General features: G+C 29.8%; 1 protein-coding gene across 1 annotated transcript in view; it reads right to left on the bottom strand.

The window, feature by feature from the left end:
- Positions 1–7723: 7723 nt before the first annotated feature.
- LOC101505273 (uncharacterized) overlaps positions 7724–14213 on the bottom strand; it is a 7575-nt gene continuing 1085 nt past the window's right edge. The window contains exons 2-12 of the mRNA XM_027337159.2: positions 13097–13274; positions 12776–12826; positions 11789–11919; positions 11568–11684; positions 11344–11463; positions 11006–11150; positions 10161–10214; positions 9768–9877; positions 9085–9198; positions 8599–8727; positions 7724–8151 (exon numbers count right to left, since the gene is read on the bottom strand). Coding sequence (XP_027192960.1) covers positions 8121–8151; positions 8599–8727; positions 9085–9198; positions 9768–9877; positions 10161–10214; positions 11006–11150; positions 11344–11463; positions 11568–11684; positions 11789–11919; positions 12776–12826; positions 13097–13273 — 1179 coding nt within the window. The 5' untranslated portion in view covers position 13274 and the 3' untranslated portion in view covers positions 7724–8120. The remainder of the gene's footprint in view (positions 8152–8598; positions 8728–9084; positions 9199–9767; positions 9878–10160; positions 10215–11005; positions 11151–11343; positions 11464–11567; positions 11685–11788; positions 11920–12775; positions 12827–13096; positions 13275–14213) is intronic.

Genomic DNA, 14213 nt, shown 5'->3' with positions numbered 1-14213 from the left:
TTATTATAGTTTTAAATCACAATATATATATATATATATATATATATATATATATATATATATATATATATATACATATAATTAAAAATTATTAAAAATTTGTCTTTTACCAATTAAGTTTAATATATTAATTTTATTTTATTTATTTTTAAATAAAATTAGTCACCACATTGAAATTAGACTAACTTCATTCTTTAGGTAAAACTTTCTGTACTATCATTAAAATCTTAATATTTATTATTAAAAAAATTTAAATATTTTAATAGAAAAATGAAAATTGAAATTAGAAAACATATTAATGACATGACAAAGCAGACATGCACCAAATTCAATGTTAGATTCCTCTCCTTCCCATACGTCAAAAAATAAAAATAAATAATCCCCTCCTTCCTTTTTCTTTTTACCAAATAAAGAAACATATTATTAATTATTCCTCTATTCCTTTGATTTATGCTAAAAATATATTATTAAAGAATTTATGACCAAATCTACATGATTGTTAAAAAAAAATTTGTTAAAAGTATTTCTTATTTTTTTACACCTACCCCTATATTTTATTGTAAAAAAATGATTGATATTCGTTGAATTTTAAAATCGATCTTATATTATCGAATAAAAAAATCTTTAAAATAAGTCTTATAAAAAGTGTCAAAGTGACACTAGGAGTATTTGACTCAAACATTTTTATCTTATCCTTAAGATTTTTAGTTAAAATTCAAACAAGAATTATTTTGGTCAAAGTTCAAATTTAAATACTCTTAATTTATTTATTTTTAATTAAAACTCATTAATTATTTAAACTTAAACAATATTAGTTATACCCAAATAGTTTTAAGTTGACATCCATTGAACACAATAAATATCCTTAGATAAAACTTTATTTACTATCATTAAAATGTAAATGTTTTAATAAAAAATTGAAATTACAATTTAAAGTAATTGACCAAATTCCAAAGCACATATATATATATATATATAATATATATATAATATATATATATATATATATATTTATATATATATAATATTCAGTCAACATATTATTAATTAGATAAATATGTGTAAAATATTTTCACTAATATTTAATATAAAAATTTAAATCATATATAATATATCTTTGTTTTTCTGCCTAGCATATACATCTCATCATCTGTCTCTTTGGTTCATTTTAGTGTTTGGTTTTTCTCAGGTCAGTTGTTGGTTGTCCATGTTTAGTGACTCACTCACCCAAGATGCTTTTTCTCTTTCAGTTGGCATATACATCATCATGTTTGATTCATTTTTTTTTCAACAACAAAATATCTGTGTTGAATTTTTTAATTTTATTAAGATGAATAGTTTCTTCCATTTTATGATATGTTTGTTAGAATTTATTTTGAAAAATCATATTTGTTTTTTAAAATAATCACTTTTAAGAATTTTCATATATTTCAAAAAAAAAAGTTTGTTGTATTGTTATTTCCTCTTCATTGTGTTTAATGACAAACAAATTATAGTTATGTATGGTGATTACATGTGACAACAATGTCTAGAGTGAACCATTGACTATTAAAAATTGAAACCATTTGTGTACTCTTCAACATTTTACATGTCTTAAATTGTATATTATTACTGAATTTTTTTTTAATAGTTATTAATAGTTTTATTAAAGATTATATTGTTGTCCTGGATTTTTCATCCCACTCATGCTTGAATTTAGCTCCCCTTAAATATATTTTGCTTCTAATTAAAGTGGTCTATTTGATACATCATATCATATGCATCTAATCAATATATAGTGAAAATAATATGTAATATTAAAAATCTCTATAGGTCGACATTGTCTTTAAACTTTTATAGGAAATTAAAAAAAGAATGTGATTGTTGGAGAAATAAACTTTTATTACCCTATATTGTTCTTGTAAAGTTAATGGAATTTTAAAATGACTTTTATATGAGTTTGTGAAATAACTTTTTTGAGAATTTTCAATTTAAATACTCATTTAGTGAAAAACGAACTTATTTAAATACTCCTTGGTTTGGGTTTAAGTAATTGAAGTCACTATAAATTATAATTTCCCCTTTCAAATCATTCTTTGAATCATTGAACTCGTACATGGTAATTGATGCTTACTCAACTTGATCAATTCTTTCAAGTGGTTTAAGATTCTTGAATTACTTCATCAATTGCATGAATTTTTAATAATAACCTTAAGGTTTTATTTGGTATATGTTTTCTACAATAGATTGCATTTTTTAAAAATATAGAATATGATATTGCTAATAGCCTAATAGTCTTTTCTGGATTTGTCAATTTAAAATAGAATAATTAAGAATGGAATCACAAATGAAGAATGACTTGGAGAAGGTTGATGGATTTTTGGTTTACAGACGCAAGAGAAGAAGAAGTACTTCTTCTTCAGAAGCTATCACCAAGTCGAAAGCCCTTGATACAAGAGTTCTTGACCATGCTCCTCCAATTGATAGAGTAACATTGCTTTTGCTTTATGATTTTTCATTGTCAATTAATATTTTTAATGATTCAAGAGTTCACTCTTTCTAAAAAAAAATAAAAAATAACATGAGACTCAATAATATAACTTGATTTAAACGTAAATTTTATTATTTTTAAAATTTATTAATAATAATGAAATTGACGTTTAGAGTAAGTTATATTAAACAATTTCGTGTTGTTTATTTTTTTTCGCTTAGAGATTCTTATGTTACAATTTTTTCATTTTGCTAAGATTTAATGCATATGAATAGATATTTATATCCACATTGGATTTTCAATTGTAGCATATTTTTTATGATAAGTTAGGGGTCATTATTCATTTATCCAATTACTTGCTATAAAATAAAAGGAGTGAAATCTTAAGTATATATGAAGTTAATTTTTTCCTAGATTTTTTTTTATCTATTCATCCAATTACTTGCTATTTGCCTCAATTTTTCCTAGATTTTTCTATTATAATGAAACACACAAGATTTTTCTATTACTTGCTATTTGTCTATCATATTTATTTAGATATTGTCATTTAAAGTGCTTTCTTATATTTTCAATTCATCTTTGTTAATTGCTACTATGACATTTCTTAAGTTTTTTTGTTCAACAATTTCCAGCCAAATTCTACAATCCCTGATTGTGCTATCACCCCACAACAAATTCTCAATGATACCGTTGATAAACTTAAGATGTTTAGGTACTCCTTTACATTCTCATATGGTTGATTTATTTACTTTTTTATTTATTTGCAGCCACTTTGAAAAATTATTATATGCAAACAATTTCACATGGTTGATTTACCTTGTTGATTTTAAAAACTTGACACTTACAAACTATTTGATATTGTACAATAAAAACTAGCAAATATTGCATGGACTCAGTTTGCAACACTCAAAACCGCTATAAGGTAAGTGATAAATTAAGTTAATAACGTCTTTGTATTCTTTATACATTTTTAGACATTTCATTTTGATTTGTCATATAGGGTACAACAACAATGGTGAAAAAACCGCCACAACAATTTTGTTTGGGCTCAATTAGCAACACTCAAAACGGCTACAAGGCAAGTAATACATTATGTTAATAACTTCTTCATATTCTCGGTATATTTTTAATCATTTTATTTTAACTTGTCATTCATAACATGTCTAACAGAATACAACAATATTAGAGAAATCGAATCCACCAAAGTCTCTAGACAAAATCAAAGAAAAAACATCGTAAGTTTATTAATTTTAATATATAAAAACTTATTTTTCCACCCTACATGCACTCATAAGTATACTTTCAAAAGAATTCTATCTAAAAGTATACTTCGAGATATAAGTGTGTCTTTTAGTAACATAGGGGGGATTAAATTCTCTCAATATATATTAGTTATGTTTATGTCCTATAATTTGATACCTTTTAAAAAAACTATGTCCTCCAAGCAGTGTTAAGATTGAGGCAAGCCAGAAGAAAAAAATGGCTTTGAAGGACAAAGGGAAGAAGCCCATTCCAAAGCAACACTCTAATATTCAAATCATAGAGTTTGACAAATATGTTGGATTGAATGATGATTTAAAATTTAGAAAAGGTAACCAATTCATTTAACACAATGACATGATGAAGAATGTCAAATAATACATAAGTGATAAGTCCTCAAAACCTTGGTAATAATTTTAAAAGTTTCATTTTTCTAGGGGCATATGCTCCACATCCATCTTTTATGGGTATGTTTGGCCAGAATAAGAGCACTCCTAGTTCATCATATCTAAAGGTACTATGATTATACTCTTCATCTTTTTTATAATACCAAACAATTAAAATAGCGACGAAATTTTAAAGACATAAAAAACCAAAACTCGTTTTTAATTTCGTCGTTAAGTGTTTGAGATGCCAAATTTGGTGACTAATTTCGTTATTTCAATTTTTTCTAGTAGTATATATCTTTATGGAAAATTTTCATATTATTGACGAATGAAAACTTCATTTGATTGTTTTTTAGACGGATTCTGCTTTGAATTCAGGTCTAATATCTAGACCTAAAATTACTGATGCAACTACTTCAGAGAGGTCTTCAGGGTTTCAGAGATATAAACAAAATGCAGATTCTTGGACCGAGATGGAACTTGATTGTTTGTGGGTCGGCATTCGCAAATACGGTCAAAGAAATTGGAATGCGATATTGGCCGACCCACGTATGATTCTCTTGCGGAAGAGAACTCCGCAAGAGCTATCAGCAAGATGGGACCAAGAGGTCCTAAAGATCTTTCCAACTGCACAAGCATTACCAATTAGAAGAGTGCATGAAGAGGTGAAAAACCAAAGTGTAAGTAAGAGTACTATTGACATCAACATGCCTTCCCAAAATTATTGTACCTTGGATTCTCATAATCAGTTACCTATTTTTATAAATGTTAATTCTTCTTTGACTCAAATGCTTAATAGTACTCCTCAGAAGGCTTCAACTGAAATTGAGAGTAGAAAGATGCATCATTCTTCTTCTTCTTTAATGCTGCTTCCTCCTGCGGTAGAGATGGATGGTGCTGGTAGAGAAAATGGTAACTCCAAGGAAAATCCTATAGAGATAGAATGAATATGGTTGCTGACTTCAACAAATTGTCAACTTTTATTAAACTTAGTGTCATAGATTTGATTATATCAGTGGTTGGTTGATGTATTGGTTTAAACTCTTAGAACAAAGTTGAGGCTGCAAAACAAAGATATGATGTTTATTTGATACTTATATATCATATTTATCTCGTTTGTATATTAGGGGTTGGAAGGTGAAGAATGCCACTATTTATCTCTTTTTAATGTGGCAATTTGAGTTTTTCTAAATACAACCCTCGTGCACAAATATTATTGGACTTGGTGCATGGATAATGTGGTAGTTGGCTGTGAATGCATGTATCTCTTTAGCTTAGCTTAGCTTAGTTATATAGTATTTTGATGTATGTCAAAACTAGAACTTAGCGTAGCTTAGCATATATAGGTGTGAGTGGTTTTGTCGATCTCAATATTCATTAAGCTTTTGATGTTAATATTGCATTCAAAATTCATGGAAGTGCATTCGAAATTCATTTTAAGTGATTTTTGTTTTCATGAGTCGAGTCATGAAGTCATGAATCAATTTACTTTTACGCTATTAGGAAATTTGAAACACACGAATAGATTCATCAATTGAATGAATCGATCCATGTCAATTCAAAGCAATTTTAAAAGTTAGGGTTTAGAGCACGCTTACGTGTGAATCGCTTCCTATGATAAAAAATTCAAATTTTCAATGCATTAAGTTGCATTAAATTGTGTTTTCAAACTTCAATCTTTTCTTATATATTTAATTCATCTTAGAACTTTTAGATTAACATTTATATCTTCGCCTATTTCATTCCCAAATCAAAATATCTAGATTAGTAAAGTTCTCTGATTCACTTTCTTAGTGTGTGAAAATGTGAGAAAAGAAAAAGTGGGATATATTTTTCTTATGTGTGTTCATGGTGGGTGGATTTGTTGGATATCAAATTTTACACCTTGTGAGAGAAAAGATTGGATCTTTTCTGACCTAAGTGTGGTATCTTTAGGTGTTGATGAGTGAGTTCAAGTTGAATAAGGTTTATTCAATTGAACGGTATTTTTAGTTAAAGAAATTGAAAAGGTTGTTCTTCAAGTTTTTTATTGTGAGTGGTTCTTGAAGAAAGAGTGAAATTTCTAATTGCAAATTCATTCTCAAGGATCTTGCAATCATTCAATCAATTGATAAAGGAAGAAAATTTCATACATTTGCATGAATTGATAAAGGAAGAAAATTTCATACATTTGCATGAGTTGATGCACACTACATCGGATGAGGAAGTAGTAAAACTAGGATAAATTACATTTCTTGAGTATCAGTAGAAACATTTTGATTTCATGGAAACGTTTCACCAATTTGCTGCACATTTTGATTTGATTGAAAATTTTCACCGATTTTAATAAAAAACTTTATTTTAATATATAAAAAATATGACACTACTTATCTCTATTTTTAAAGTCTTGAAATCATTATTATTTATCAAAGACTCCAATTGATAGACTCTAAATACACTTGACTCTTTATATAAATCACGCATAAGATATAATGTGTCACCATTTATAAAATCTTTTCAAATTTTATCTCATTTTAATATTCGATCAGTTTTTTCCAATAATGTTAATATAATATTAATTTTTTTAAGCAAAGAGTAAGTAGTGTCAACATGAAAAATATTCCCAATTAGGTTAACACCAATAACCCAAACTAAAACTACAAGCAAAATATATTAATAACAAGAAAATGAAAACAAAAACCTCTGAACATAATAGGTATAGATATCATTTGTATGGAATTGACAATGGTTAGTTGAGATTATTCTCAACACGGACAAGATAATTACACTTCTCATTGTACTTGTTTACACTTGAGACACTTTCTTATCAATGCAAGTTTTCCTTGCTTCTAGTGAAATTACTTTTGAAGCCTAATAAACATCCTATTCTGTGTACAATTTGATGAGTGAGTTCAAGTTGAATAAGGTTTATTCAATTGAACGGTATTTTTAGTTAAAGAAATTGAAAAGGTTGTTCTTCAAGTTTTTTATTGTGAGTGGTTCTTGAAGAAAGAGTGAAATTTCTAATTGCAAATTCATTCTCAAGGATCTTGCAATCATTCAATCAATTGATAAAGGAAGAAAATTTCATACATTTGCATGAATTGATAAAGGAAGAAAATTTCATACATTTGCATGAGTTGATGCACACTACATCGGATGAGGAAGTAGTAAAACTAGGATAAATTACATTTCTTGAGTATCAGTAGAAACATTTTGATTTCATGGAAACGTTTCACCAATTTGCTGCACATTTTGATTTGATTGAAAATTTTCACCGATTTTAATAAAAAACTTTATTTTAATATATAAAAAATATGACACTACTTATCTCTATTTTTAAAGTCTTGAAATCATTATTATTTATCAAAGACTCCAATTGATAGACTCTAAATACACTTGACTCTTTATATAAATCACGCATAAGATATAATGTGTCACCATTTATAAAATCTTTTCAAATTTTATCTCATTTTAATATTCGATCAGTTTTTTCCAATAATGTTAATATAATATTAATTTTTTTAAGCAAAGAGTAAGTAGTGTCAACATGAAAAATATTCCCAATTAGGTTAACACCAATAACCCAAACTAAAACTACAAGCAAAATATATTAATAACAAGAAAATGAAAACAAAAACCTCTGAACATAATAGGTATAGATATCATTTGTATGGAATTGACAATGGTTAGTTGAGATTATTCTCAACACGGACAAGATAATTACACTTCTCATTGTACTTGTTTACACTTGAGACACTTTCTTATCAATGCAAGTTTTCCTTGCTTCTAGTGAAATTACTTTTGAAGCCTAATAAACATCCTATTCTGTGTACAATGAGTTCTATACAAGAAGTAATTAATTACTTGGAATACAAGTTTCTTTCCTTTCATGCTTTCTTCATCCTATTGTTCCCTTTTCTATAGCACACCAATCAGAGAGTTTCACTTCACAATTACAGAGCTCTCCAATAAAACACAACAACACAAATTTGGATAGATCTTATTGCTAGGCCATTGTCAGCTTACATGATGGAGCAGCTATCACCACCATTCCTGTAAAGAGAAATCCATGTGATCAGGTTAGTATCCTACAACTACTGTAAACAAAATGATCATCTTTTAAAATAAGTTCAAATATATTTTTGACTCTGCAAATATACTACTTTTTGCTTTTAATTCCTATAAAAAGAAATTGTTATTATTCTTTGAAATATATCACTTTTTGCTTTTGATCCTTGTTTTATTTAGTCCATATAAAATTTGTTTGGGTTGGAAATAGTCTTTGTAATATGTAGAGTATTTGATTTTAGACCCACCGATATAGGCTACACCAAGACTGAAATGAATATTAGACACATATCACAGAGACTGTGTAGCTCGGTTGGTGAGCTAACAGTGACAAATGTCAAATTATGTAAGAGAAAGATAGGGTTATCTACTTGTCTTTGGACAAGTGAAGGTACATTCTTGTGAATAAAGGGGAGGATAAAAAAATTGTACCTTTTTCTTTCTTCTTCATATTTACTGAGAGCTTCCTCAAATTTTAGCCAAAGAGTACTAGTATCCTGAGGATTCACCTGTTTCGGTCCTACAAAATATGCCTGAACAAAAAACTCTGGAGTTCTTTCCCTGAATAATAATAATTTGAATTGAATATAAATTAGTCAAGATAAACGATCAAATTAGCAATGATTAAAAATGACGCGTTTTCTATTGAGTAAACACTTATTTTAGTTCTCTCAAGATGCGTAAGTACTCATAATATAAACAACAAAAGCTTTTTATCACTAGGTAAGTAGGTAGGGTTAGTTACATGGATTAAACATCACCATAATATCCTTTTGCAAATCATATATAATGACAGCCATTTAAACCTAAATCCTTCTAAAGAGTTGACTTTTAGACATGGATTTCCATATGCATCTAATGTAACTTTTAATTTTATGCACATAGAAGAATCTCTATTGATGGTTAGATCAGATGTACCTTCCTTCATATTCTGATAACCATGCCACGTAGGCAGCACCAAAGTACATGGACACAAATGGATTGCTTAGATCATCAACAGTTTCAAGTTTGTAAGCCATGAAGCCCAATTCCCTAAAAAAAACACCCCATTTTACACATGTATCAATTTTAAGGGAAGAAACAAGAGCATTGATTGAACATTAGTATATACATTTTAGGCAAAGTTAAGAAAGCATCCTTTTATAATTTTGAAAATCAAAGATAGTTGCACATTTGCTGATCAGAAAGCTTCTAGAAGCTGAAAATGCCAGAATTTTACCATGTGAAACAGAACTGAATACATTATAGTTTGATGATAAATTGATAATGGACATGGTCTAATAATATCAAATACATTCTTAAAATTTGTAGTTGGCTTAATTCGACCCCTTTATAAAGTCATTATCTGCTGATATCTCATCTGATGTGAGACTCTTAACCCACCTCTTTCACGCTCAAGATTCGACATCTAGAGTATGATAGTAGGTGGCCCGATGATGGATCTTGAACCCTGCACTGGTACCATCTTAAAATTTAGGTTGAACCTAACTTAACCCTTAAAAAATCGACTTGTAATGTGGAAAATGTCTCCCACAAGTCATTATCAAACCAACAAACATATAGTTGTAAAAGTGTAATAAATTGACGTGTCTAATACATACATGTAAAGCCAGAAAGCAGTGGAATAGTCAATCCCCATTATTCCAGGTCTTGCTCCAACTCCATGTACAAATCTCATGCTAGAAACCTCTGCAATGGCACAAAGTACTGTCTGCGAACCAAACAATATTCAGAAAAGAAAACAAATACAGAAGGAATTAACATTTTAATATATTAAAGACATAAGGCTTGTAAAAGAAGCACAAAGTGAAAGTATACTGGGTTTTTTTTTCCTTAATGATAAATCATATATTCTAGACATATTGTTCTGTACCAAAAGGGTTCTCTCAACTTTATAAACTTGTTAAATATGTGTTGACAACATACTTGCATTGCATTTAGCTTAATCATTTCCAATTTCAGGTAATCAAACTCCTCGAGTTCTGTATACTTACAGGTTTAACTTTTGTGGTTGTGAGGTGTTTGAATAGAACTACTTCTGCAACTGCCTGTAACAAAAAAGATTAATATATGATAAGGATATGCATTGTGTCAGAACCGTGTATTCATATATTTTATTTATTTGTAAGTACTCAATAAGCCCAAAGGTCTTCCCTACCATAGACTGGAGCACAATCCCCTCACCATAAATTTATTTTAACAAAAAAAAAAATGTAAGTTGTCTTAACGGCTTACTTTTTCCACCCCACATTTCTAAAAAACCGCACAGGATTCTGGAAATACACATCTGGACGAAAATAAACTCATATTTAAGTAACAAATTGTGATAATAATTCTACTTTATAACCAAATAAGAACTTTTAACTTCCCAAATTTCAAAAAATTCTTAAGAGAAAGAGATTGAGGAAAAAAATCAAAGAATAAAATATGATCTTTATAAAAGTTAAGGAAAAGAAATTCAAGGAATGAAGCATCATAATGTAAAAACCATCTCATAAAATCTGTGGAAAGGCCCCAACAAAAAGAATGAATAATTACTAAACATGCCAAACGTTATCAAGGAATCATATGTTATGAAGTTCCCAGAGCACCATTTGGAACTGTCAATCAAAACTGAACTGAAACTATTGAAGCCTCAAGCGTTGGACACTGTTTAGATATATACTGAACAAATTAAAATACAACAATAACTTTGAAAAAGGGTAGTCATTAAAACTTTTTACAAAAAAAAAAATAAAACTTCAAAGATTCTATTATGTATTTTTCCCTTTACAGGACAGACAATAAAAAATAAGAACATGCATCACCATCTAGGAATTCAAAATCTTTTGCATCTAACTCTTGAGAAATAACATGTTAAAATGGGAGTATTAGTGAGGGAAAGGAATTGACCTTTTGAATGTTCTGAAGGTATAGGAGATCCAGTATGCGAATGAACAGGAGCGACAACATTGGTTAGTGGAGGACTATCATCAAGAGATTTTCTGCACAAGGATGAAGAATTAGCAATAACATATTCTGGTAACACAAGGATTTTTTACGCGTGCGCACACACACACATACATACATACCCGCTTTAGCAAAGTACAGGAACATACATGCAATAGCAATCTTGTGAAAGTTAAAAATGAAACTCAAATGAACTACAATTATCAACAAGAAAAAAAAAGGAACCACCTGCATCGAAAACTTTCTTTGACTGATAGATAGCTTTTCCAGTAGGGCAATGTTGATTTGTGAGTTACCTTCTTCGTACCACCTCTATAAGCCCTTACCATAAACTCTTCATTTCTTTCTCTGCAAGAAATGTCCTTCATTGTGATTAACGTTTCAGAACAAACATTCATAGGCAACATTTATTGCCAGTGCATACTGTATCACATGAAATATACATAACTTACTTGTTATCAAATTTTGACAGCCATTTAAGATAGGCAGCAGCAAAATATACATTTATGAAAGGTTTGAATAGGTATTCTATATTCTCTTCTGCGGCATAAGAACGATAACCTAATGCACTGTAAGCTGCATTAACCTTAGTGAACCATAATATAACAATGAAATAAGGAAATTTTGTTGCTGTTTGGTGTATCAAATAAAGCCATCAACATTTAATTAGTACCTTATCAACCATTCAACAGTTTTTGGTAGAAGTTGCATAAGCCCCACATTAGGCTCTTTAGATTTGTGACCAGAGTTCAAAACAAGTAGTTGCCTGTCACTTTCAAGTTCAGCAATAGCACAAATCATGCCCTACAACAAGGATAAAATGTGCACCTTACAAACATTAATGACTGAGAATTCTTAACAATTAAATTATCAATTCTAGTAAAATAGTCCCACAAATTTTCAAAAGTTGAAAGGTATAAACAAAAATACTTATGTGTCATGCCCAAATTATTTTAGTCATGGAATAAAATCTATTCATCTAAACTTGTGCCCTATTACTTACCTCAAAGGATGACAGGAACCAGTATTCTATTACGGGGGTTACTTTTCAAACCCCCACAGTACTTCCTGATGCTATAATTTGTCCTGATGTGTACTTCCAAACAGCACAAAATGTCTTTTTTCTTCCAGATGTGTACATTCAAAGTCATGTTTGGGGTATAAAAAGTTTTCCCATTTATTACAAGGAATAGGGAACTTGAGAGTCTATAAATCTCCGAAGCCCAAAGGCCCCAAATTCTCACAAAATAACTAGCTATCTCTTCTTCGTACGCCTCTTATTTTAGGCAACATTGTCGTAATTCTCTAACTATACCAGTCTCTAGCTACTAGCTACTAACTAACTCTTACTCCATCAACTAACAAACTATTAGAGAGAGAGAAATCATCAGGAAAAAAGAACGATCAAGAATTAAATTGACAAAACTAATCATGTTGAGGATGCGTTTAATTTAACAAAGGATTTGCATTCATGCAGCAAACCACTACTTTTAGTATTATAGATTCAGTTTCTTTTTGTCCTTGCTAGGAAATAATATTAAGTACCATCTAAAACCTCTAACACCTTATCTTATTATGCTGAAAATAGGATCACAGTTAATCTAATTTAGGACTTGGGAAATATAACAATGGGATAATATGATAAAATACTAATACATACAAGATTTATCTCTGACTGAAAGTGCCTGCTAATAACAATGTCAGCTACAGCCTGAAAATACAAAAAATGATGTCATTGTCTAGCAACATATTTCAAATCTATTATACATGTATCCTGCATTGAAAAAACTCTCATGACTTCCCATTATTAATTAAAACCACTTTTTAATACTTCCAAATACCTAAATGTACATGCAAATGGAACACAAATAGCTTCTAAAAGTATCATACAGAAACTTCTTTTACCAAAATCCTAAAAGCCAATCAACTAGCAACTACAAACTTTGTCAAATCCTTAAGACAGAGGGGTGTACTATTTTACCCTCATTTCAGTCTGTGTTAAATATGGTTGGCCATCAGGATCGCGAGAGAGGTGAACCTTTCGACCTTTTGCCTCACCGGCTTTTAACCACTCGGCACTCACTTCAGGTACATTCCACATTGCCTCTAAATCTTCAGGATCAACACAATCATCCCAATAGCTGAAGCCGGCGGCCATCCTGAAATATGAAATTACAGAATGAATCAAGTGCTGATACCTAAAAGAAATTTATAAACACTAGAAACATTAAGATATAACAGTGACTTCTGTTTGTGTTAGGTTCAACAAGATCCGTGACTGTGTGTGCTAATTTGAAGACACCGAGAACTACTAGAGAATGAAAAGATAAATAAATAATGGAAAGTTTCTTCGTGTACTTCAAAGCTCAAATTTTCCCAAAGAATTTTGAACTTTATATGGTAGGCATAAAAAATAAATTGGAGGGTAAAACAAATATTTGACATTTTCTATATCCTATTTTCAATATAAGGAACCAAACAAAGCCATGAATCAGCACACTGATTATAACAGTTCAGCTACATTACTTTCATGATTAAATGGAAAATAAAGTGGAAAATATCATAATATAAGGAAAAAATGATGAGCAGACAGAATCTAAATTAGCTTTGAATTTGAAGGGAGGAAATAATGTTTTTAAATGTGATATAACCAATAATCCTCAAATAAAACTATAAAAGTAAAGCTTGGGTGTAGTACTAGGATGGGTGACCTCTTAGGAAATCCTCTTGATGTACCTCTACCACTATTTTTACCCAATGGGCGTAGCTCAATTGGTTAAGCAGCATTGAGCTTGTGGGAGAAGACTGCAGTTCAATCCCCCTAGAACACACTCTTGGAGAAGGGCGAAGAGATTTAAGTTGCAGCCTAAACACCTGAGCTGAGATTAGTCTCGTCCAAAGGACCGAAGCTTATGGGGATACTCTATGGAGCCACGAGGCACCAACCAAAGGTCCTAATTACAGTGGTTTCCTACCCAAAAAACTAGATAGCATTTATTGTAGAATTACTGTGTGAACATAGATTGCAGCCTTTCACATGTGGTTAATCAAAAAAAATTGGGGAAACATATATTGAAGTAGCAAGGTAAGGTTACAAT

The sequence above is a fragment of the Cicer arietinum genome, chromosome 1 (genome assembly GCF_000331145.2).
Source record: "Cicer arietinum cultivar CDC Frontier isolate Library 1 chromosome 1, Cicar.CDCFrontier_v2.0, whole genome shotgun sequence".
NCBI lineage: Eukaryota > Viridiplantae > Streptophyta > Magnoliopsida > Fabales > Fabaceae > Cicer > Cicer arietinum.
The sequence above is the reverse complement of the archived record's forward strand: the minus strand, read 5'-3'. Positions and strand labels throughout refer to the sequence as shown.